This window comes from Jaculus jaculus, chromosome 3 (assembly GCF_020740685.1).
Source record: "Jaculus jaculus isolate mJacJac1 chromosome 3, mJacJac1.mat.Y.cur, whole genome shotgun sequence".
NCBI classification, from domain to species: domain Eukaryota; kingdom Metazoa; phylum Chordata; class Mammalia; order Rodentia; family Dipodidae; genus Jaculus; species Jaculus jaculus.
In genome coordinates this window covers 89,285,409-89,310,607 of record NC_059104.1, presented here as the reverse complement: position 1 = coordinate 89,310,607, position 25,199 = coordinate 89,285,409, and the positions used below count along the sequence as shown (strand labels likewise).

The 25,199-nt window shown below is 36.2% G+C and overlaps 1 protein-coding gene across 2 annotated transcripts; it reads right to left on the bottom strand.

Moving 5' to 3' along the window:
• Positions 1–13,050: 13,050 nt before the first annotated feature.
• On the bottom strand, positions 13,051–22,727 carry LOC101614739 (olfactory receptor 145-like). Of its 2 annotated transcripts, none has more exons than XM_004670595.2 (2): positions 22,711–22,727; positions 13,051–13,984 (listed from the first exon to the last, which is right to left on the bottom strand). In XM_004670595.2, the coding sequence occupies exons 1-2, from the start codon at positions 22,725–22,727 to the stop codon at positions 13,051–13,053; spliced, it is 951 nt and encodes a 316-aa protein (XP_004670652.2). The 2 variants fall into 2 exon arrangements, with proteins under 2 accessions (XP_004670652.2, XP_012807155.1); XM_012951701.1 differs by lacking the exon at positions 22,711–22,727 and adding an exon at positions 22,596–22,603 and having other exon boundaries at positions 13,051–13,987.
• Between the last annotated feature and the right edge of the window lie 2,472 nt (positions 22,728–25,199).

Genomic DNA, 25,199 nt, shown 5'->3' with positions numbered 1-25,199 from the left:
GAGAATCTGTGGAGACAGAAAAAATGGTGATATTAGAGGCCAGTTCATGCTTAAAACCATAGCTTTTCCCAAAAACTTAAGGAATTGTTTGGCAATTCCTACTAATGGCCAACCTATGTCATGCTACCATGATACTAAGGGACATTGTACGACCCATACTGTAATCAGAAAGATTTTATAAAGAATTATACCAAAGGGTGTCTCAATAGATGGCTCAGCAGTTAAAGGCACTTGATTGCAAAGCCTGACAGCATGGGTACCCACATAAAGCCAGTTTCACAAAACAGGGTATAAGTCTGGAGTTCAATTGCGGTGACAAGAGGTCCTGGTGTGCCCATATTTGTGCTCTCTTTCTCTCTCCTTTTACCAACAGCTTATAGAGATGAGACCAACTGTCATATGCTAATGTGGCTGCTAGAAAAAATTCAAATGGAAAGGGTGAAGCACAGTGGATCAGGTCAGAATATCAAGACTTATTTCATTCTTTGTTCTTTGCCTTAGCTCCTCTCTGATATATGGAGAAGTTACAACAACTTGGAGCCAAAAGTGTTGTAGTTGAGTTTGAAACAAAAACAGTGATCCACTCCAGTACAAAAGTGCCAGTACCTAGGAATACTTAAGGTACTGCTAGTGTCTCAAGAAAATTTATACGTCTAGAAAACTGAGATATGCCCATGGAAATGCAAACTCCTGAATGTGTCATGGCAAACCAAGTTACAAGTGTCTACTGAGTCTTTGATCATATTCTACATGCTTGGTTAGGGTGTTCTTGGGAAATTTCATTTGGATTTGAGGATTGAACGAAATGAAAAGGAAAATGCATGTCCAAGATCCTTGGACTTTTCTCAATATAAAGCCATTATGCACACTTAAAGAACAAAACACATAAAAGTATAGATTTTGGATAATCTCTCCATATGCACAATGTAAAACAGTTATGTTTATAAGAACAGAGGGTAGGATGTTGTTGCTGGAGCCAGTGGAAGTAAGAAATTGTGTGATTCTGGCTAAAGGATAAAAAGGTTCTAGAACTCCAATATTCAACAAATTAATTACATTGTGTTATTGTATGCCTGACTCTCCTACAGGATACATTTAAACTTGCCTTTGCACTGAATGCATACACAACCAAACACACAAAAGCATACCTACATAGAGGGTAGACCTATGTGTATTAGCTTCTTTCATGAGTCATTTTACAAGGAATATGTTGGTCAAAACATGAAGTAGTATATACCACATATACCACATATAGACTTTTACATATAAGCAACATCTCAATAGATATGCTGAATATAATTAAGATATTAGTATGAATAGGTTTTAAAAGTTTTGGAGATTCCCTGTTGATTCCTTTTGAATATTATTTACCTCTGTGGTCTTAGAAAAACAGGCTCAGAGGCTTTTGTTTCTTATTTCTAAGAGAATGCTCACAAGATTAATTTTTCATGTTACCTGAATATCTTTCTGAATGACTGTCCACAGTGTTTTATAGTAGTCCTTAATCCACTGATATATCAGAGCAAAAATAAACTGCTTTTCTTTTATCATACTTGTCACTTGCTGAAAAGCCTAAAGATTAACTTGAATTTGACTTCCTAATATGCTTAGCTAGAAACTAGACAGAAGCTTTCTCTCTCTTTTCAAATATTGCATTTACATGCTAGACCATCATGTTAGCTCATTTCCCTGGGGAGTCAGTATTTTAGTCAGGCATGGCCTTCTCTTTTGGGACTGTACATCCTTCATGTTTGAGCCAATATTGAGCTCTCCTCTCTCAAGCCCTTTGATTACCTTAGGGAAATATATTGTTTTGGTTCTTTTCTCATTTGTTCATTAACAGCAATGCTTGGTAGTGTTTACTCTCAGACTTCCTTATTAATTGATGTAAAACTTTCAAAATGCATAGTGGCACACTTTCAGGAATTATGCCAAATCTCATTCCTCACAATATAGCATTGTGATGTGATATCATGCAAGGGATTATGTCAATCTTCCTAAATATGTGGAGGCAGTCTTTGTGACTCAGTATATGGTCTATTTTAGAGAATGTTCCATGAGCTGCTGAGAAGAATGAGTAGTCTGTGAATTTGGGATGGGATGGAAAGTTCTGTAGATGTCTGTTAGGTCTAAGTGCTCTATGGTTTTCTTGAGCTCTCTTACTTCCCTGTTGGGTTTCTGTTTGGATGACCTATTACTGATAATGGTGTATTGAAGTCTCCAGCTATGATGGTGTTTGTGGTTATTTCTGTTTTATTGTCAAGTAGGTTTTGTTTTATGAACTGCGGTGCCCCTGTGTTTGGTGCATACAGATTTATGATTGTAATATCCCCTTGATGGATCATTCCCTTGATAAGTAGGAAGTGGCCTTCTTTGTCTTTTTTGATTATTTTTGAAGTCTATTTTATCCGATATTAATATAGCTATGCCTGCTTGTTTCTTATTCCCGTTTGATTGGAATATTGTTTCTCACCCTTTCACCCTGAGGAGGTCTCTATCTTTAGTGGTGAGGTGTTGTCTTGAAGACAACAGATTGAGGGGTCTAATTTTTTGATCCATCCTGTTAGCTTGTGTCTCTCGATGGGTGAATTAAGGCCATTAATATTTAGGGTAATGATTGTGAGATTTGATTTGATCCCTGCCATATTGTGATGGTATATGTGGGTTGGTGTTTTTTATGGACTTTGAAGTTTTTTGTGCCTACTCTGAGTTTGGTTATTGTGATCTGCTTCTAGTAGGCATTTGAGTTTGATTATTTGTTTCTTCTCTGTAGAGAATTTCATGAAATACTCTCTGTAGGTCTGGTTTTGTGTTCATATAATTGTAAAGCTGAGTTTTGTCATGGAACATTTTTCTTTCACCATCTATTATGAGGGAACTTTTGCTAGTAGAATAGTTTGGGTTAGAAGGCATAGTTTCTTAGACTTTGCAGTGTTTCCTAAATCACTTTTCAATTTCATGCATACCTTTGCTTTGCATTATTGTGGGTGGATCCTGTAGCTCCTTGGATATCTAGATAAAAAATGCAGGCATGATCATACATACCTGAATACTTAGTACTGAGTGGGGAGAGACAGAAGGATTGTTCGGTCTCCCTGATCAGCCAATAAACATTTTTTAGAAACACATAAAAAAAAAAAGTTAAGTCTGTGTTTAATGAGAGACATTGACTCAGCTAAGTAGGGGGAAGAGTGAGAGAAGAGGACACCTGACACTCTGCTCTGGTCTGCACAGGCATGTACATGGAGCACAAATATATTACATAGACATTTATATACTGCAAACACACACAAATACAAACCCAAAAATAAAAATGAGACTGGAGAGATGGATTAACAGTTAAGCCACTTGTCTGTAAAGCTTAAGGACACAGGCTTGATTCCCCAGTACCCACATAACCCAGATGCAAAAGATAGCACATGCTTTTGGAGTTCATTTGCAGCTGCTAGAGGCCTTGGCAGGTCCATTCTCCCTCCCTCCCCTATCTATCTGCCTCTCTTTCAAATAAATTAAGTTAATTTTTTTAAGAAAATGGAAAGAGGAGCTGAAGAGATTGCTTAACCATTAAGGTGCTTGCCTGCAAAGCCAAATGACCCATGTTCAATTCTTCAGTACCCATGTAAAGCCAGATGCACTAGGCAGCGCATATGTATTGAGTTTGTTTGCAGTGGCTAGAGGCTTTGGCCTGCCCATTCTTTCAGTATCTGCTTCTTTCTCTCCAGTAAATAAATAAATAATAAATAGTTGAAAGAATAAAATGTGTGCTAGTCTAATTATTGTATTTATAAGCTTACATAATATGTAGAATTCTTTAAAACAAGTATTAATTAAATACATTAATGGTGATGTGATGTTTCTCTTTATGTATCCCATATGTATTGATCAAACCCACTGGCAACTTTCACATCCTCTTCCCTGCCTATACCATGGGAAAATAAATTAATGTAGCTTATAATGGAGAACCCAATAGAAATTCCTCAAAGACTAGAAGGAAGTTTAACCTGTAATAAAGCTATCCTGCTTTTGTCCATTTGCTCCTAAGACTAAATTATACAACACAGTATATAAGAAAAATACATTTGTTCTTCAAAGATGACTTGTTTATGAAAATTAAAAGATGTTTTACTAATTTCAAAGTGAGTATTAAAGGGCTAGAGGGATGGCTATCAGGTGAAGGCATTTTCTTGCAAATATGGATGAGTGATGTTTGATTCCTCATAAATTCAGGTGAAGCATGCATGCATCTGGAGTTGGCTTGCAGTGGCTGAATGTCATAGCATATCCATCCATTCTCCTCATTCTCTGTGTCTGTCATTCTTTCTCTCTCCATATAAATCACTAACAAATAAATATTCTTCTAAAAAACATATTGGGGCTGGAGAGATGGCGTAGCGGTTAAGCGCTTGCCTGTGAAGCCTAAGGACCCCGGTTCGAGGCTCGGTTCCCCAGGTCCCACGTTAGCCAGATGCACAAGGGGGCGCACGCATCTGGAGTTCGTTTGCAGAGGCTGGAAGCCCTGGCGTGCCTATTCTCTCTCTCTCTCTCCCTCTACCTGTCTTTCTCTCTGTGTCTGTCGCTCTAAAATAAACAAATAAATAAAATAATTTAAAAAAAGCATATTGGACATACAAGAACACAAACATTGTTTCATGTGGTCATCTTTACTGTACAAACATAGATTTTTGAGACTCCTATACCATCCTGCCATTGGAATGATAGAACTCTTTTTGGAATTTTTGACAAGCACAATTATTTAAAACAGAAACTGTAACTGAAATTATATTAATGCTTTGGAAATTCTTTATAAAATTCCTATTTATCTCCTAGATGAGTTTTCTGTGTCCAAACTTAGTTATGAACCTTTTGTATAACAATGTCTGCCATTTTTATGGGACTAAGTCCTTTATTGTCAACAATATTTACATAATGAAGCATAGGTCCCAAAACAAAATTACTTATTTTCCTCACTTGCCTTCTAACTAAAGGCATTGATGGATTGATTGATTGACCCAATAGAAATTTATAAGTCCATCATATATGTTAACTAGTTGGCATTACAAATATGAGTATAGTAAATCAATTATGAAGACTTGTTTTAAATGCTGATAAAGACTTTAGGGTAAAGACAAGAGCCATACATGTTGATATTTCTTTATGTTCTTAGCTTCAGACACATATACATGTAGCTTATTTTTGTTCTTTTTTAAGGAATGGTTTCACAGTAGCCCAGACATAACTGGGACTCATTATGGAACTACAGGCTGGCTTTGAACTCATAATGATCCTCCCTCCTCTGTTTCCCGAGTTCTGGGATTAAAGGCTTGCTTTACATATGAGATGGTAATGTCAATTTGGAAAGTCAATTTATTGGAAAGTGTTCCAAATTGACAAGTAAAACTGTCTTTTAAGCTCTTGATTCTTTGCACACAACTAAAATTTTCAACAGTGTCTTTACTATGCCATTATCACCCTCATGTGGAGGGATGGCTTGGGTGTGCATTATCACTTGTAAGGTTATAATGTTAATGCTCACAGGCAATATACTTGGCAGTGGATCGTATCTCCTGATTTCATTGAGCAGGCATCAAAACCAACTTTAGTCCAAGAGAGCTAAGGTAATGTGATGGTTTGAATGTGAATGTATGTCCCTCATAGTCTCAGGTGTTTTGTTAAGCTTGTAACTTGAATCTCCAGCCCCATGGCTTGAGCAGGTATCACTGGGAGTGGATCCTGGAGTCCAAGCCTATGATGTCACAGGCTGGATCTGATTCCAGCCCAAACACATGTAAAGAGATCTGAGCTCTGGGGTCCTGTTTACTGCCAGTTTATGCTTGATGCTTTTTGGTGCTTGGTAACTGGTGGTTTCTCTCTTGGCTTGGATTTATGAATGGAAGCCAGCTTCTTTCACCAAAGATGGAACATCCTCAGGATCTGTATATTTGAAGTAAACCCTTGCCTCCCATAAACTGTGTCTGGTTTGGATTTTCAACCCTGTGATGTGAAACTGTCTACCACAAGCATCTCTCAAAATTTCTATACCAATGGGTCTACAGGGGAGCTCAGGATTTGCATTTCTCTGTGGTCCTCAGAATATTCTGAAAGGTGCCATATACAGCAGAGTGACAAGAACCATGTAATCAGGATTGGAATTATTTCTGTAGCTTGTTCTGAATTGGGCCCGGGAAAATGCCATGAATGAGTTTCCAGAATTGAGGATAAAGTAGAGCCAAGAAATCATTTAGAAAAAAAGAAAAGACTTTAGGGAACATTATAAAAATTCTAAGAAATATGAGAAATATTTAAGACACCAAGCCTATGAATCTGTAATGAAGAAGAAACTGAATTAAAGTCAAAAGTCATAGAATTTTTTTTCAATTAAATTATAGCATACAATTTACAAACTTATAGAAATAATGGAATATCCAAAGGTAATCTAAGAAGACCCTCTCCATGATATATCATAGCCCAACTATCAAAAATACAAAGATAAGAAAAAACGTGTAAGAGGAAATTTCTAATCCACATTCAAAGGTAGAAATGTAAAAATGACAAAAGATCTTTTATCATAAACCCTAAAATTTTGGGATGCATGGAATAACATATGGAAATCCTGAAAGTAAAGGTCTGTCAAATGAGATTCCTATAGCTAGCAAAGTTATCATTAAAACTGATAGAGATAAGAACATTTCAAAACACACAAAAGTTAAAGCAATACATAACAAACCAGAACAATCTACAGAAATAATTTAAAGAGGTATTATACATGGAAAAAGACAATGGCATCAACACAATCATAGGAAAAATTACATTCCAGGAGAGGAGCAGATACACAGAGGAGAACCAGGAAGTCCTCAATAATGTTCTATATAGCAGACAATGTCAGGATAGGAAGGAGAGAGGAAGTACCACTAATCCAACAAATAACAACATCAATGAAAGAAACCATATGAAATATCAAAAGTGTATCAATAACAACCTTAAGTGTACCAATTAAAAAATACAGACCAGGGGCGCACGCGTCTGGAGTTCGTTTGCAGAGGCTGGAATCCCTGGCGTGCCCATTCTCTATCTCTCCCTCTATCTGTCTTTCTCTCTGTGTCTGTCTCTCTCAAATAAATAAATAAATAAATAAATAAATATTAAAAAAAATACAGACCAAATAACTGGGTTAAAAGCAAGATGCAACTATCTTTTGGCTCCAAAGATACATACTTAAACCTGTATATCTTTATTTAGAAAAAGAGAATATTTCTCACTTGAAGTAGAGATCTAATTAAAGTTCTAACCTCATTGTGAAATTGACTATCAATAAATCTATAAAGGTATAAACATTATATAGTGTTTCATCTGTTACTGTACTAATAGTACATATTTTACACATAACTAAGCAGATGAACCACTTCCTTCATCTGGTGCTCAGACTATTGGTAAGACATCCTAATGCTTGAGACAAAAAAGAAGCACTTGTTTTGGACTTATGGAAAATTTACATGGAAGTCTATAACAAGATCATTAAACCAAGAAAAATCAATTTTCAGAGTAATTCCAGCTATAAAACTTTGAAGTTCATCACAAGTAAAATCTAGAATCCACATATACATCTTTTTTCCAAATGTGTTATTTTATGTTGGAACAATACAGGATATTTCTAGAAGTTACTAGTGTTAATGCAAAACACACAGCTCTCACATCAAAGGGGACAAAAGTTAGTATATTCTGGAATCAAGCATAAGTAACCATAGTCTAAGAATACTGATTCAGGTTATCCCAAATTGCTTGTCCAACACATTAGCAATTTCCTGGCAGTTTTCTATTTACAGAACAAAAGAAAGTCATAAACCAAGGTAGACAGGTTATAGCAAACCAGGGAAATCATTGTTACTGGCTATAGATGCTCTCTGATGACATTCTTAGCTTATGGCTTGGTGGAACCACATGGTCTCTTAGTACATTCTAAAATAATTTATTTGGTCATAGGATGTTCATTGGCCATCAGAGAAGCTAAGACAGACAAAAATATTTACTGTGGGGCTGGAGAGATGGCTTAGCGGTTAAGCGCTTGCCTGTGAAGCCTAAGGACCCCGGTTCGAGGCTCGGTTCCCCAGGTCCCACGTTAGCCAGATGCACAAGGGGGCGCATGCGTCTGGAGTTCGTTTGCAGAGGCTGGAAGCCCTGGCGCGCCCATTCTCTCTCTCTCCCTTATCTGTCTTTCTCTCTGTGTCTGTCGCTCTCAAATAAATAATTTAAAAAAAAAAAAATATTTACTGTGAACTTGCAACACTCCAATCTATCTATACTGAAATTCTAATCAGTTGATAGTCTTGCAGGATATCCAAAGTAGGTACAGTTGTGTTCCTGGAACTTTGGTTCAGACTACCCACCTAAATATTATAAAATGGTTGATGGGGGCACGTGTGTGTGTGTATGTGTATGGGGGTGTGCCTCTGTATGTCTGTAAAAATGTTTATTAACTTAATCAATGCCTATTTCCCCTACTGGGTTTAACCAGTTTATCCTATTGAGCCCAGTCTCAGTAACAAAGCATGCAAACGCTGCTTCCACAGAGAACTGGGAATCCATGACATATAATTGGTGTTATGCAAACACTTATAAAAATACAAAACTACAAATCAGTGTGTGTGATTGTGCGTGTGTGTGTGTGTGTGTGTGTGTACTTGTATGTAGAAGAGTATTTTAGTAACGATATAAAGAGGTATGTGATGAGGAAATAAAGCAAATAGTACTCAAATTCTATTGATGTTTTTTTTCAAATGTCATTTCTGTATGTTTATACCCGTGATGTGTATGTGTGCATGCATGCACGTGTATGTGTGTGTGTGAATGTGTGTATGGGATTGTGCATGCCATGGTTCATTTGTGAAGATCAGAGGATGGACACCTTGATATGCTGGCCCTTCCCTTCTACCTTGTTTGGGATAGGGTCACTATTGCTAATTGACACTATGAGTGCCATGTTAGCTGGTCAGCAAATGCCAGAATTTTCCTGATTCCACCTCCATTTGCCATAGGAGAGTTGGGATCATAGACACATAAGCTGTTTGTGTCTGACTTTCTGTAGGTCCTATATATTGAATCATCAGGCTCTCACAATAAGCACTTGTAACCTCTGAGTCATCTTAGCTCAATTTTCTTCTAACCTGGTCAGCTTTCCACTAGACTGCACCTGGTCAGTCATTCCAACAGTAATCATATACAATACTAGCTTGCTTAGAAAAAGTTTCTAATAATTTCAAGAAATCACTACCAAACCTTTCTCTCCATCTGCTTAATTTGGAAGATGCCTTTTTTTCTTGTAATCTTAAAACCCCAATTCTCTCACTAATGCAAAAACATCCCTTTCCTACCTAAGTAGAAGCCAGTGACTTATAGTTTAGCTCTCAGTTCTATAAATCCCAGGAGAGTTATATTTTATCACATTTTATTTACAGATATTCATATAACAAAAATTAGAACAGTGCTGAAGGGATTTCTAAGTGGTTAAGGTGCTTGCTGCAAAGCCAATGGACCCAGGTTCAATTCCCCAGAACCCACATAGGCCAGATGCATATGGTAGCACATAAATCTAGAGTTCATTTGCAGTAGCTGGAGGCCCTGGTGCCCCATTCTTTCTTTCTCCCTCTCTCCCTCTCTCTCTATCACTCTCTCTATCTGTCTCTCTCCCTCTATCTCAAATAAATAAATATAAAATAAATATATATTTAAAAAAAATAAAACTATAAAAATATACAAGTATATGCTGTGTATTATATGTAAACACTCAAACTTACTTAGACTCCTTTTGAAAAAAAAATACACCGATAAATAGACCTTAAGATCTAAGTAAATCAGTTAAATTAACTCTTTTTAAACTGTTCTTTCCTAGTGTATACAACATATATATATAATCAGTGATTTCTAACGTGAAGCCAAAAGCAACATGCCTCCTTGGAAGCAGTGATGTGTCATGATGTCAACAAGTTTGACATCCCTGCACCTTCAGAGTCATTATAGGAAACACTCAAAATTTCCACAGCATCAGTTTAATAATTTTCATCTAACTCATCCTTAAGAATTATTTATTTATTTGTAATTACAGAAAAAGAGATACAGAGAAAGGGAAAAGGCATTCCAGAGCTTCTAGCCATTGCAACCTTCTTATGCATGCACCACTTTGTACATCTGGCTTTATATTGGTACTGGGGAATTGAACCAGGGTCAAATATGCTTTGCAGGCAAGCACTTTCACCACTGAACCATTTCTCCAGCCCCTAACTCACCTTTTTTTTTAAAATTTTTTATTTATTTATTTGAGAGTGACAGACACAGAGAGAAGGACAGATAGAGGGAGAGGGAGAGAGAGAATGGGCGCGCCAGGGCTTCCAGCCTCTGCAAACAAACTCCAGACGCGTGCGCCCCCTTGTGCATCTGGCTAAAGTGGGACCTGGAGAACCGAGCCTCAAACCGGGGTCCTTAGGCTTCACAGGCAAGCGTTTAACCGCTAAGCCATCTCTCCAGCCCCCCTAACTCACCTTTTGACTTGCTTTCATAAAAAAAGAAATTAGCCATTCCTCTACTAGTAAAAAGATTTTGTAAAAATTTTATCTATTCATCAAATACTTCTTTTAAATTACAATTGTCTCTGAGCTCAGGTATGAAGTTTTGACATCTTAAATTGTTCAGTGGGAATGGCATATGAATTATAAGAAAGACAAGGGTGATTTAGTAGTGTCAAGGTCTACTCTCCTATGTATTAGAAACAGAATGTCTCTATTTTCTGCATGTTTCTGGTTCACAAAAGTGGATCAGGACTATCCTATTTGGAAATGAATTGTCATGTCCCCGAATCAGTCCAAATCGCTTTTATAACATATCATTACTCTAAAAGATCAAGCCCCTAAAGAAAGGTTCAATGCCTGCCACAAAAAATTCCAGTGACTTATTGCCCAGATAAGAAACCCTTAGTTGATAAGGGGCATTGCCTCTGACCTACCTGGCCAGTGAGAACCCTTCTCAGGCTTTCTCCCAGTAAAGCCTGTCTCACTGCTGAGCTAAGTCTTTTCTCTTGCTTCATTTTCCACATATCCCCAGATGTTTTCCTAATACTTTGCACATTAACTTTTTTCGCAATATCAAATAGATACAAGAAAATAACATATCTAAAGAAGCCCTTTAAGCATTAAATGTTCTGACAGCCTTCCACAAAAGAGGAGATAATATTATAAACTATCATTTTCCCATTGCATTGCTTTCTCAATTCATTCCTAAATTGTATCTTAACTACAGTTCACTACTATATCTCCTGAAGTTGTCTGTTCTGGTCTCCATAAATGTATGTATAACATTTAAGCTATCATTCTATAACACTCTGTCATTCTAGCTTCATCATGAATGACAAGTTCTACTAAAGTTTATGAAAAGTAGAGGTTATTTCAGTATAAAACAACACAAGCTTAAATCACATGATCTAAGTGTTGATTAAACTTTATTATCATTCTCCAGATGTAGATCTTCTGCCTATTTGCTATGTGTCTCTTTGGGTATTAAGATATGAGCTCTATTGTTTGCCAACACCCTATGATCTCAACTCCAAATTCTGGACACATTTCAAATTTTCTAATAATAAATCCCAAAATGGCCTCATCCAATCTTCTCCCAACAACAATGGCAAAATAGGCAATATCTTTCCTCTACTTTCCTTCCTCTGCCCACTCTCAGAGTCATCAATCTGTGTTCTCACACACAAAAAGGTGTGATGCAAAAAAAAAAAAAAAGTTTCATCCAGGAATAAAGCAAAGTGAATTCCAAATCAGAGCTGCCATCACATATTTTAGTAGGATAATAATAATACTAAACTGAAGCAGATTGCCTGTATACTAGAAAGGCTAGTAGATCTAAAATCACGAAACTAATTCACTATTATGAACTGTTTTGTTAAGGAACTTTGTGCTATTAAGTAAATTATCAATATATTTAAGCTTCAGAATTCTGTTCTTACAATGTCTATATCATGATATTATCTGTCTGTATCTATTAGTGTGTTTTAGTATGCACCATCTAAATGTTCTGACTTAACATAACAAAGTAAACAAAACACATCTGACAAGATTTAGATACATGAAATTTACCATTGCATATTGGTTATACTTAATAGCCAAGAATTTAATCATGGAACACTGGCATTTAAAAGGGACATATGGCCGGAGTGGTGGTGCATGCCTTTAATCCCAGCACTCAGGAGGCAGAGGTAGGAGGATCACCATGAGTTCGAGGCCACCCTGAGACTCCATAGTGAATTGCAGGTCAGCCTGGGCCAGAGTGAAACCCTACCTCTAAAAAGCAAATAAAATAAAATAAAATAAAATAAAATAAAATAAAATAAAATAAAATAAAATAAAATAAAATAAAATAAAATAAAAGGGCCATATGGTAGACAGGAGTAGAGACAAATTATCTGACAAGTCATTACAAGGGACAACTGAGAGCTAACCTGGCCAGCAGTATGTTACCAACCCAGGGCCCTTTATTCAGTCAATGACAGAACAACTCATAGTTTGATCAATATAATACTGACAATGAAAAAGAGGATTCAGGGCTGGAGAAATGGCTTAGTGGTTAAGCACTTGCCTATGAAGCCTAAGGACCCCAGTTTGAGGCTTGATTCCCCAGGATCCACATTAGCCAGATGGACAATGGGGCACACACATCTGGAGTTTGTTTGCAGTGGCTGGAAGACCTGGTGTGCCTATTCTCTCTGTCCCTCTTTCTCTGTCTGTTGCTCTCAAATAAATAAATAAAAATAAATGAAAAAAAAAGAAAAAGAGGACTCAATACTTACAATGATCCTTAAACAGATAAAATGCTTAAATAATGGATTATGCTAAAGGTGGAAAATAAAAAAAATTACCGCGACAAAATATCTGAAAAGAGAAAAGTTCCAAATTTTCTTCCATCCAATGATATCAAAATTAGGATAAGCATGTAATGACTAAATATATATTAATGAACCTTCGAATTTCTATAGTTGCATAAATCAAGATAACCAGTTTCTGTTCAAAACTTCCACCTGCTCAGGGTTTGTCTCAGGGCAACTTTAACATCTTTGTTCCTTAAGCTATAGATTAAAGGGTTCAACATGGGAACCACAATGGTATAAAAGATAGAAGATATTTTCCCCTCATCTAAAGACCCAACAGAAGAAGGTTTAAGATACATAAAGGCACATGACCCACAGAATAGAGAAACTGCAATGATGTGGGAGCTGCAGGTGTTGAAGGTTTTGGACCTGCCCTTGGTGGACCTTATTTGGAGGATGCTGGAGAGGATGAAACCATAAGAGGTGAAGATAATGACAGTAGGAACAATGATGTCTTTGCCCCCTACAACGAAAATCTCTGTCTCATTGACATAGGTGTTGGTGCAGGAAAGCTTCATCAAAGGGAGAAGATCACAGAAATAGTGGTTGATGGTGTTTGCATCACAGAAAGTCAGTCTAAGGATGCATCCAGTGTGTATAATGGCATCAAAAATCCCTGTCAAGTATGAACCAAGCATGAGACAGGAGCATACCTTGGGGGACATGGCAGTGTTATACAAGAGTGGATTGCAGATAGCCACATAGCGATCATAGGCCATTGATGTCAGCACATACCATTCAGAAATAACACAAAAACAAAAGAAATAGAGCTGGGTCATACATCCATCATAAGAGATAATATTTTTTTCTAGGATGAAGTTCATTAACATTTTGGGCACAACCACAGAAGAGTAACAGAGGTCTATACAAGATAAATTAAAGAGGAAAAAGTACATAGGGGTGTGAAGATGAGAATTCAGCACAATCAGAATTATCAAAATCAAATTTCCTGATGCAGTTATTATATACATCACTAGGAAGAGCAAGAACAGGGGTATTTGTAGGGCAGGCTGGTCTGTTAACCCCAATAGAATGAATTCAGTTACCAAAGAACCATTTTTCAGAGCCATTCTTCTCTTTTAAAAAGTCTGTGAAAACAGAAAATAAAGTGAAATTATGGTACCATACATAATTTAGTATAATAGATTGTTCCATGGTGTGAAGTGTAGGCTAAGATTATCTCAAAATTATCTGTTCAAATCAGAGGACCTACCTTTCATGCTGTTGAGACACTGGATAACTTCTTTTTCATTATTAGAGACCTAAAAGCTAACTATAGTAAGATTGCCAGCGAAAGCTAGAGCACTGGTGCTGTCATATTCCACCACGACTGATAGAAAAACCAAAGGAGATAGGAGAAGCAGGATGTGTCAGCAAAAAATTGCACTTTTTTAAAATTTTATTATTCTCTCATGGTTTTAACACTTCCCTGCTAAGGGGGAAAAATTGTAGCAACCTGTTACTAAATTCCTATCCATATTTGGTTCTGAGGGACTTGGGACCAAGAAAATTGCCCAGTTACACCAACAGATAAAGAGCTTAAAATGTCTCAAGTACTTCCTGTGTTGCAGGAAGATTCATAAATCTGAAGACTTAGAAATCTGCCTATGGAAGTAGAAATTATTGATTAAATACTACATCTGATGTGTCAACTTACTATGGCCATTCTTTTCCCAGTCTTATAAATCTAAAATAAGTATATTCAGAGAAGCAGAAAGTAGGATGCTTGTTGCTGCAGGCAATGGGAAAGAAAAATCAGAGGATCTTGGCCAATATGTAAAATAATTCTAGTATGTAACATTTTAGGTTCTGGAGTTCTAATGTTCAATGTGTTAGTAATATTTAACAATTTTGTGTTACATTGGCAAATTTGCTAACAGACTACATCTTAAAATTACTCTGTCACTGTATATATATAAACACTCTAAAAACACATAAAAGCAAGCCTCTGTCGAGGGAAAGTACATCTGAAGCATAACTGTCATGGTGGAAATTTCACAATAAACAAAAACGTTGTACATTTTATATTTGTCATTTAAGACCTTAGACATATACCAATAAAAGTGATTATTAAACAATAAAATATTAGTATAGATTTCAAAACTTACCTCCTTTGGAGAGAATTTTATCTTTATTTTTTTCTTTTTTTGTCAGAATTTTTTACACTTTAATCTTAGAAGGGCAATATAAGTTTATAAGGCTTCGGGTTTTTTGATTATAAGAGGATACAACATAAAATTAAAGTCTCATATCTCCTAGAAATATGTCTAAACTACTGGTGCTAGTTTATGATGATACTCCTTAATCCTCTGAAACAGCAGACAAAAACAAAACAGCCACTCTTACATTTTGCAGACATCTCAGTTTACTAGCATAATGCACTTGGCTATGAGTAAGGGAGAAGCTCTCTCAGCTCCTTCCCAGGGTTAAAAATACCATATATAATACAGGAAGTAAGCTGATTGTGTTTACATGCTAGACTATGATGTGTCCTTAGTTCCATAGGGAATAACATTAGGAATGCCCTTATCTTTGGGGATTGTGTATCATCTATGCTTGAGCCAATATTCAACTCCTATCACCAAGTCACCTTCATCTCTTAAGCACCATCTGTAGTTTGGCTTAGTTTTCTCTTTGTTTCCTTATAATATTCAACAGACTCTACTTCAGGAAATATTTAAGGTATAATCCCTCCCAAGATTTCTCCAAAATATATCTTTTTAGTAAAACATTCAAAAATGTTTCAATAATATGGTCTTAGGGTCTCTGACTAGTTTTAAAAAAAAATGTTGAAAGACATGGTAACTAAAACTATTCTGACTACTTTGATAAAGTGGATAATACTTCTGCTCTCAGGGTAGAAGAGAACCTAAAAACTTGTTTTACTTTAAAATGGATTAACTTTTTGTCTTTAGATTGTGATGTAAGATTAACTTTAATTTTTTCCTGGTCAACAAATGGAAAATCAATAGGGAAGATACTTAGGACTGGCTGGATAGCTAGTCTAGAAGAATTGGTGCATTTTATGTAATAGAAGCCCAGAAAGTGAAGCAGGAAAAATGATGACTGTAGCACATTTAAAGAGATGGTATAAAATGTCCCTATTTAAGAGGGAAGTTCTAGTGTTCAGATAGAAAAAGTCAAGACATCTCCAGTTAAAGTCAAGGAAGAATTCAGAAATACATCTAGCAATCAAGTCAAAAAAGCACTTATAAAGAAAATATTCTGGTTAAGAGGGCGACATAGGAACCACACCAAAGCAGCCTAGGGGAGAAAAAGCCAAAGAAAACCCAGCAAAATACACACTTTTACTAAAAAGTAAGGCATGTAAGAAATTAAAATGGCAGCAGAGAAGTAGGAGAGATCCAGAGCATCCAAAGCCCACACACGCAGGCTGAAGGAGCTCTGGCAGTGGCAGCTCTAGCTCCAGCAGTGGAAGTGGCAGTGGAAAAGGTGGCACCAGCTCCAGCAGCAACAGCAACTGCTCCGGCACCAACAACAGCGGCTCCAGCAGCAGCAGATCCAGAAGTGGCAGCTTCAGCAGCAGCAGCGGTCGTTCCTGCAGCAGCGGTGCTGGTCTGCAGGGCCACAGTTGCCAGGCTTGGTTTGCACACAGGAAAAGCCAGTGCCCAGCTCCAGAAAATAGAACAGTGATCCAGCAACCCAGCCAGCCTAATGACTGAGACCAAAATCATCCAAAAATGCAACTGGGATTGCTCCAAGGAAGGGTCTCACTTGGTCACAAGCTGACTTTGAACCCTCAACAGACCAGAAGTCTTAACCTCTTTGTTGATAGAGGATCTGGTTGCTATAATACCTACTCTTGCATAAATACTCAGTACTGTTTCTGATTGAATGTGAACAGTGTTTAGTTAAATTTTAGAATCTCCCTGTATTTTGTTCCAATCAGCCTACTTGAATACTCCCATAGCAGGCAAACTCAGCCCATAGAAACACTTTTGCAGGTACTCTGAGAGTGTTAAGAGCCACACCTAACATCTTAATCTTCTACTCTGAAGATATATAACATCAGATCAATTGATACAGCTAAGAATACCCAGCTAACTAGAAAAGCCAAGCATTAACTGAATCAAAGATGCAAAAATATATACATTATAACACAAGAAACAGCAAAAATCAAAACAATATAAATCCAACAAAAAATATTAATGCATCAGAAATAACCTCCAGTGAGAAGTTAGAGGAAATACCTGAGAAAGTTTTCAAAAGAATGATTATAAATATGTTCAAAGAAGTCAAGGAAGAAATCAAACAAATGAAAGAGGAAATCAAAGGAATCAAAGAAATCAAAGGAATCAAAGAAGACACAGGACACCAATTTAATGAAATAAAGAGGTCAATGGTAGACATAAATAAGGAAATAGAAATAATAAAGAAAAATCAGCCAGAATTACTAGTAATAAAGAACACAGTTAATGAAATTAAAAACTCTATAGAAAACCTCACCAGTAGAATGGATGAAAGAGAGGACAGAATATCTAAGCTAGAAGACCAGGTGGTAGTCCATCAAAGAGAAAGACAAACTAATAGAAAAGTATGAGTAGGAATTTCAAGATACTTGGGACACTATGAAAAGATCAAACATAAGAATTCAGGGCATAGTAGAAGAAGAATTTCACTCCAAAGGCATAGTAGGCATCTTCAACAAAATCATAGAAGAAAACTTCCACCAAATTCGGAAAGAGGTGCCAATGCAGATACAGGAATCCTTTAGAACACCGGCCAGACAAAACCTGGAAAGAATCTCTCCTCGCCATATTATAAACAAACTACCAAACATACATACCAAAGAAAAAATATTGAAAGCAGTCAGAGAGAAAAATCAAATTACCTACAAAGGCAAGCACATCAGGACTACAGCAGATTACTCAGCACAAACTTTAATAGCCAGAAGGGCATGGAGTGATGTATTCTAAGTCCTGAAAGATAACAATTGTTAACCAAGGTTACTTTATTCGGCAAAGCTATCCATTCAAATAGACAGAGAAATAAGGACATTCCATGATAAAAGCAGGCTAAAGGACTATTTGAAGACAAAACCAGTGCTACAGAAAATACTTCAAAGAATCCTCCATGCTCAAGAAAAAGAAAAGCACACATATAAGGAACTAGGAAAAACCAAACAATACTCAAATATTAGTTAACACAAGAGAGCAAAATTAAAACCAGAAGAACTACAAAAAATATTGCAAAAATGAATACACAACTTTCAATATTATCTCTTAATAGCAACAGCCTCAATGTCCCAACCAGGACTGTGTTAAAAAGCAGGATCCTTCAATTTGTTGCCTCCAAGAAACCGATCTTTCTCCAAAGGATGGACACTATCTTAGGGTGAAAGGTTGGAAAACAGCATTTCAAGCAAATGGACCTAGAAAATAAGCAGGGGTTGCTATCCTAAAATCTGACAAGGTAGTCTTCAGTCTAATATTAGTTAAGAAACATAAGGAAGGTCACTTTATGTTGATTAAAGGCACACTCCAACAGTAGGACATTACAATCCTAAACCTATATGTACCTAACATGGCGACCCCCAAATTCATCAAACAAATGCTATTAGAAATAAGGTCACAGATAACACCAAACACAGTGATAGTGGGTGACTTCAACACCCCACTCTCATCAATTGATAGGTCATCCCTGGAAAAAATAAACACAGAGGCATCTGGACTAAATGAGGTCATAGAACGAATGGACCTAACAGACGTTTACAGGACATTTCATCCAAATGCTGCGGAATATACATTCTCTTCAGCAGCACATGAGCCATTCTCTAAAATACACCATATATTAGGATACAAAGCAAATATTAACAAATACAGGAAAATTGAAATATTTCCTTTCATTCTATCGGACCACAATGGAATCAAACAACAAATCAATAGCAAGATAGGCTATAGAGCATACACAAAATCATAGAAATTAAACAACACACTACTAAATGATGAATGGGTCAATAAAGAAGTCAAGAAGGAAATCAAATAATTTATAGAGTCAAATGATAATCAAAACACAACATATTAAAATCTCTGGGATACAATGAAGTCAGTCCTAAGAGGTAAATTTATAGCTGTATGTGCCTACATTAAGAAATTAGGGATGGAGAGATGGCTTAGCAGTTAAGCGCTTGCCTGTGAAGCCTAAGGACACCGGTTCAAGGCTCAGTTCCCCAGGACCCACGTTAGCCAGATGCACAAGGGGGCGCACACGTCTAGAGTTTGTTTGCAGTGGCTAGAAGCCCTGGCGCGCCCACTCTCCTTTCTCTCTCTCTACATCATTCTCTCTCTGCCTGTTGCTCTCAAATATATAAATAAAAATAAACCAAAAAATTTAAAAAAAAAAGAAATTAGACACGTTGTAAGTAAATGACTTAATGCTTCACCTCAAATCCTTAGAGAAAGAAGAACAAGGCAAACCAAAAATCAGTAGATGAGAAGAAATAATTAATATTAGGGCAGAAATCAATGAAATAGAAACAAAAAGAGCAATCCAAAGAATCAATAAGACAAAGAGTTTGTTCTTTGAAAGGATAAACAAGATTGAAAAACCCTTAGCAAATCTGACAAAAAGAAAGGGAGAAGAAACACAAATTAATAAAAATAGATATGAAAAAGGTAACATCACAACAGGTGCCAGAGAAATTTAAAAAATCATAGGGAAATACTATAAATGGACTGAAGGACAAAAATCATATGATCATCCCATTAGATGCAGAGAAAGCATTTGACAAAATCCAAAATCGCTTCATGATAAAAGTCCTACTGAGACTGGGAATAGAAGGAACATATCTCAATATAATAAAGGCTATTTATGGCAAGCCTACAGTCAACATATTACCAAATGGGGAAATACTGGAAGCTTTTCCACTTAAATCAAGAAAAAGACAAGGGTGTCCACTGTCCCCACTTTTATTTAATATAGTACTGGAAATCTTAGTCATAGCAATAAGGCAAGAGATGCGCATAAAAGGGATACAAATTGGAAAGGAAGAAATCAAGTTATCATTATTTGCACATGACATGATTCTATATATAAAGGACCCTAAATACTCTACTAGCAAACTGTTAGAGCTGATAAAAAAAAAAAAACCTACATCCATGTGGCAGGATACAAAATATATACACAGACATCAGTAGCATTCATATATGCTAGCAACAAACACACAGAGGATGAAATCAGAGAATTACTCCCATTCATAATTGCATCAAAGGAAATAAAGTACCTTGGAATAAACCTAACCAAGGAAGTAAAGGACCTCTACAATGAAAACTGTAAAACACTCAAGCGATAAATTGCAGAAGACACTAGGAAGTGGAAAAACATCCTTTGTTCCTGGATTGGAAGAATCAATATTGTGAAAATGGCAATCTTACCAAAAGTAATCTACACATTTAATGCAATCCCCATCAAAATTCCAAAGGCATTCTTCGTGGAAATAGAAAAAACAATCCAAAAATTCATTTGGAATCACAAAAAATCTCAAATATCTAAAATAATACTGAGCAACAAAAATAAGTTGGGAGGTATCACCATACCTGATTATAACCTATACTACAGAGCCATAGTAACAAAATCAGCATGGTACTGACACAAAAGCAGATATGTAGATCAATAGAACAGAATAGAGGACCCAGATGTAAGTCTACGTAGTTATAGCCACCTGATATTCAATAAAAATGCCAAAAATTTCACTGGAGAAAAGACAGCCTCTTCAGCAAATGGTGCTGGGAAAACTGGATATGTATCTGTAGAAGGATGAAAATAGATTCTTCTCTCTCTCCATGCATAAGAATTACATCTAAATGGACTTAATATCAGACCTGAAACTCTAAAACTGCTAGAGGAAAAAGTAGGGAAAACAGTTCAACATATTGGTCTTGGCAAAGACTTTCTATAAGCCCAATTGCTCAGGCAAAAAACTACAGATTAACTACTGGGACTGCATGAAATTACAAAGATTTTGTACTGCAAGGACACTGTGAATAAAGCAAAGAGGCAACCAACAGAATGGGAAAAAATCTTTGCTAGCTATATATCTGACACAATTAGAGGGAAGAAATGGAACAAAATTATGAAAACATAAAGCAAAAGAAAACAGGCATCATAGTTTGTCTGGGGAAATAAAATAGATCTTAATTCATAATTCATAAAAATAAAGAAAGAAATAAAATAAATCATTATAAAATATGGGATGGGAGATGTGACTCAGTGGTTAAAAGTACTTGATTACAATAAAAACTAGTGCAAAAAAGAAATAAAGTCGAAACTATAAAAAAATTCAGTGAAAGTAATTTTTTGTTTGAATGGCCAGGAGACTAGGGAGAATATGTTTAGGTGTATAAGTGTTTTTCAGACATGATTAACTGAAAAGGAAGACATCCATGAATGTGTATGGGATTATTCCAGGTGCTAGGGGCCCAGAAAGAATGAAAGGATAAGAGGGTATGCTCCTGCAATAGGCATATCCCCCTCAAAAAAAAAACCTAGAAACTACGAGGCAGTATAAATCCTTCCTTGTTTGTGTATGTTGTGGGCCTTTTCATGACAAGAAAGTACATACAAAGACATGAATTTAAAGGCACAGAATGCAGATAAGTGGTTTCCCAGGTGTAGTCTAAGACAATAGAAATCTAGTTATTCAAGTTTTGTTGGGGTGGGGATCTTATTGCCGTGAACAAATATCTAGTTCGGAAAAAAACTTAGGAAAAATGATTTATTTTGGCTTATATATTCAAGGCAAAATTTCATGGCATAGAAGTACAATGTCAGGAGCAGAAAGTAGTATTACATAAGCAGGGAGGAAACAGAAGACAAACAGGACAAGGGCCAGGCTACCAAGCCACAATTATCATCTCCTCAAAACACTTCCTCCAGCAGGGTTCTGACTCCTAAAATTTCTACCACCTTCCCAAACAGTGCCACCAGTCGGTGGGTGACCAGGTGTTCACACATAAGCCCATGGGGGACATTGTACATTCAAACCACTACACTTCATCTCTGACTCCCATAGTCTCCATGTCCATCTCATGATGCAAAAATGCATTCAAATAAACTTTAAAGGTCCCCATAGTATTTCACAATTCCAAGAGTTCAGAAGTCCAAAATCTCATCTGAGACTCATGGCAATCTCTCTTCTGTGAGCATGATAAAAATCCAAACACAGCTTACATGCTTCCAGTAAATATACAAAATAAACATTGCCATTCCAAAAGGGAGAATTTTGAGCACATGATATTATGGGAGACATGGCATTCAAAGCACTATAGTCATCCAATATGAAAATCAATTTAATGTGGATCAAATTCTTTTATTTCATGATAGGAAGGTTTTACTTCAGCTTATAGTCCCAAGTTACAGTCCATTATGGCAGAAAAGGCATGGCAGCTGGAGCTTGAGCAGAGCTGCTCACCTTCATCCCATAATAAGGAATAAGAGACCAATGAACAATCAATTGTGCACAGTCAGCTCTTTCCTTTTAATATAGTAGCCCAGGAAATGGTGCCACCCACAGTTAAGGTGAATTTTCCCACTGCAATTAACCTAATCAAAGTAACTCTTCATGGGCATACCCAGAAGCTAACCTTATCTACATAATCCTACATAACCCCTCACATGTGATTCTAGGTCCCTTCAAGTTGACAGTCATTATTAAATATCACACACTTGCATTTCTTTATTGCTCAGAATATTGTTGTTTTTACTTTTTACAGAATGGATTTTCTATGTTAAATGTAATTTCCATGCCATGATGGTAGCTTACTATTCATAATGTGAACTCATACATAATTTGCATTTTTAAAAACCATAAACTATGCTTCTAGATGGCAATAACTAATGTAAGACTTAATCTTTGAAAATGCTAGAAGACTATAAGCAGAAAACACTTTAAGAAATGGATCAATTCAAAGACTTTCAGAAAATCCCCAAAAGCTCAAGGTTCCATGAAATTAAAAACTCTTCACAGCAAAGGAAAAAAATATCAAAAACAGTGAAGAGACGAGCTAGAATATGTGAGAAATTCTTTGCCAGCTATGCAGCTGATAGAGGAACAAAATGTAGTTTAAAAAGCTCAAAAGCAAAAATACTCCCCAATATAAATGATTCTATCAAGGAGCAAATAAGTGAAATAGATCTCAAAAGAAGTGGCCAATAATATGAAAATCTGGTCATGATCTTGGACATCAAGAAAGTGCAAATCAAATATATAAGTTTTATCTCAGTTCAGTCAGAATGGCTATCATCAACTCTACCCCAAAACTTATACAGATAAACAAAAATAATAAATGTTAGTATTAATGCAGAGGAAATTAACCCCTATAAACTGATGGTGGGGATAGAAATTAGTACTGCTACCATACAAATCAAAACAGAAGTTCCTGGGCTGGAGAGATGGCTTAGCAGTTAAGCACTTCCCTGTGAAGCCTAAGGACTCTGATTCGAGGTTTGATTCCCCAGGACCCACATTAGCCAGATGCACAAAGGGGCGCACGCATCTGGAATTCATCTGCAGTGTCTGGAAGCCCTGGTGAGCCCATTCCCTACCCCCCCCCCCGCCTCTTTCTCTGTCTGTCGCTCTTAAATAAATAAATAAAAATAAACCAAAACAGAAGTTCCTAAAAAATACAACTACTACATAGCCTAACTATACCATTGTATATCAAGTTTTCACTTTGAACTTACCTAGGAGTGACTGTGGTTTCTGTCAAAATAATTTAGAGAAGAAACAAACAGCACAGTTGAACAAATGGGTAGAGATTACCACAGAATAAACTGAAGACCTCCTAATGGCTGAGAGTGAACAATGGCTAAAGATATCATTATGGCAGTCCACATTTTAGACATCATTAATAGTATTTTCAAAGTGCTTTGTGCAGGGAGGGGCATTTTCCTATCCAGGTGATCAGCGTGTCCATTTAGAGTGATGCTTAGGGGTGAAAGCCATGTTATTATCTTTCTGGTTATTGGAAAAGCTCTAGTCAGACAGTAATTTTATGAATTTCTGGGCTGTTTAGAATGCCACATGTCCACTTTGGGGCAGAAATATGACTCAGAGTGAATTATTTTAACAGTAATCAGAGTCATTCACTTTATACTTCTGACTTTACAAGTGGCTAATTATGAGAAAAGGTGTATGTCCAAGACTACAATGCATGCTAATATTTAACTAGCTATCTAACATTCCTGGCAATATACCATAAAGTACCTAAATTAGCAAGCAGCAGAGTTAGTTGCATAACCATGTTTATTGTAACACTATTTATAATTACAATTGTAACACTATTAACAATGCTCAAAAAAAGTACGTGCCTAGATGCCCATAGATGGATGAATAGATAGGGAATGTTTTTTATATATACACAGTGTGGCTTATTAAGAAGCAACAAAAGTGAAGTCACATTACTTGTGGATTCCTTAAGACTGTGGCAGTCAACAATCCATTATGATGTGAGGAGGGGCCCATGAGGCTACAACCTGCCAAGAGAAGCTGTTGGCAGTTAATAATTGCTAAAGAGGAAGTTATGTTCTTCACTGCTGTAGCCATTGGTAAATTGTCCATACTCCGCTAAAAAAAAAAAAAAAAAAAACACCCATGTTTATGCAAGCAACCTTAATTTAATATGGGGAGTCACAAAAAATACATGAAATTAGTAATGGGATTACTTGTGAAGAAGAGGTTTAGTAGGACTTAAATAGGGATAAGAGAGGGTAATTGGGAGTGAGATCTGAATACATTATATGCTGTATGATATTATCAAAAATAAAACAGAGGACAAGCAAAAAGGAACAAAATTACATTACTTTCAAAACTGGAAGGAACTGAAAATTACCACATTAAATAAGCCAGACTTAGACAATTATCACATCTTTCTATTATGTACGGAGCCAGATTTAAAGATATATGACAACTACATTGGGAGAAAGGGAGTAGTAGGATGGGGATTGAGAAAGGAAAGAGATTTTTCTCTCATTTGCAGAATCTAGATTTGAAGTAAATAATATATATTTATATCATATACAAATTATATATATTATATTGTATATATTATATATTATAGTATAGATTATATGTTTTATGTATTATAATATATTTATGTTATGCTTTATTTATATTACATACATGAATCTTTATATATATAATCTCCAAGTATATGTAAATAATATGACAAAAAAGACAATAGGAACTAGAAGAGGAGTGATGAGAAAGGAATTTGTGGGTGAACATAAACAAATTACAATGACATACTCTCATAAAAAAAGAAATAAT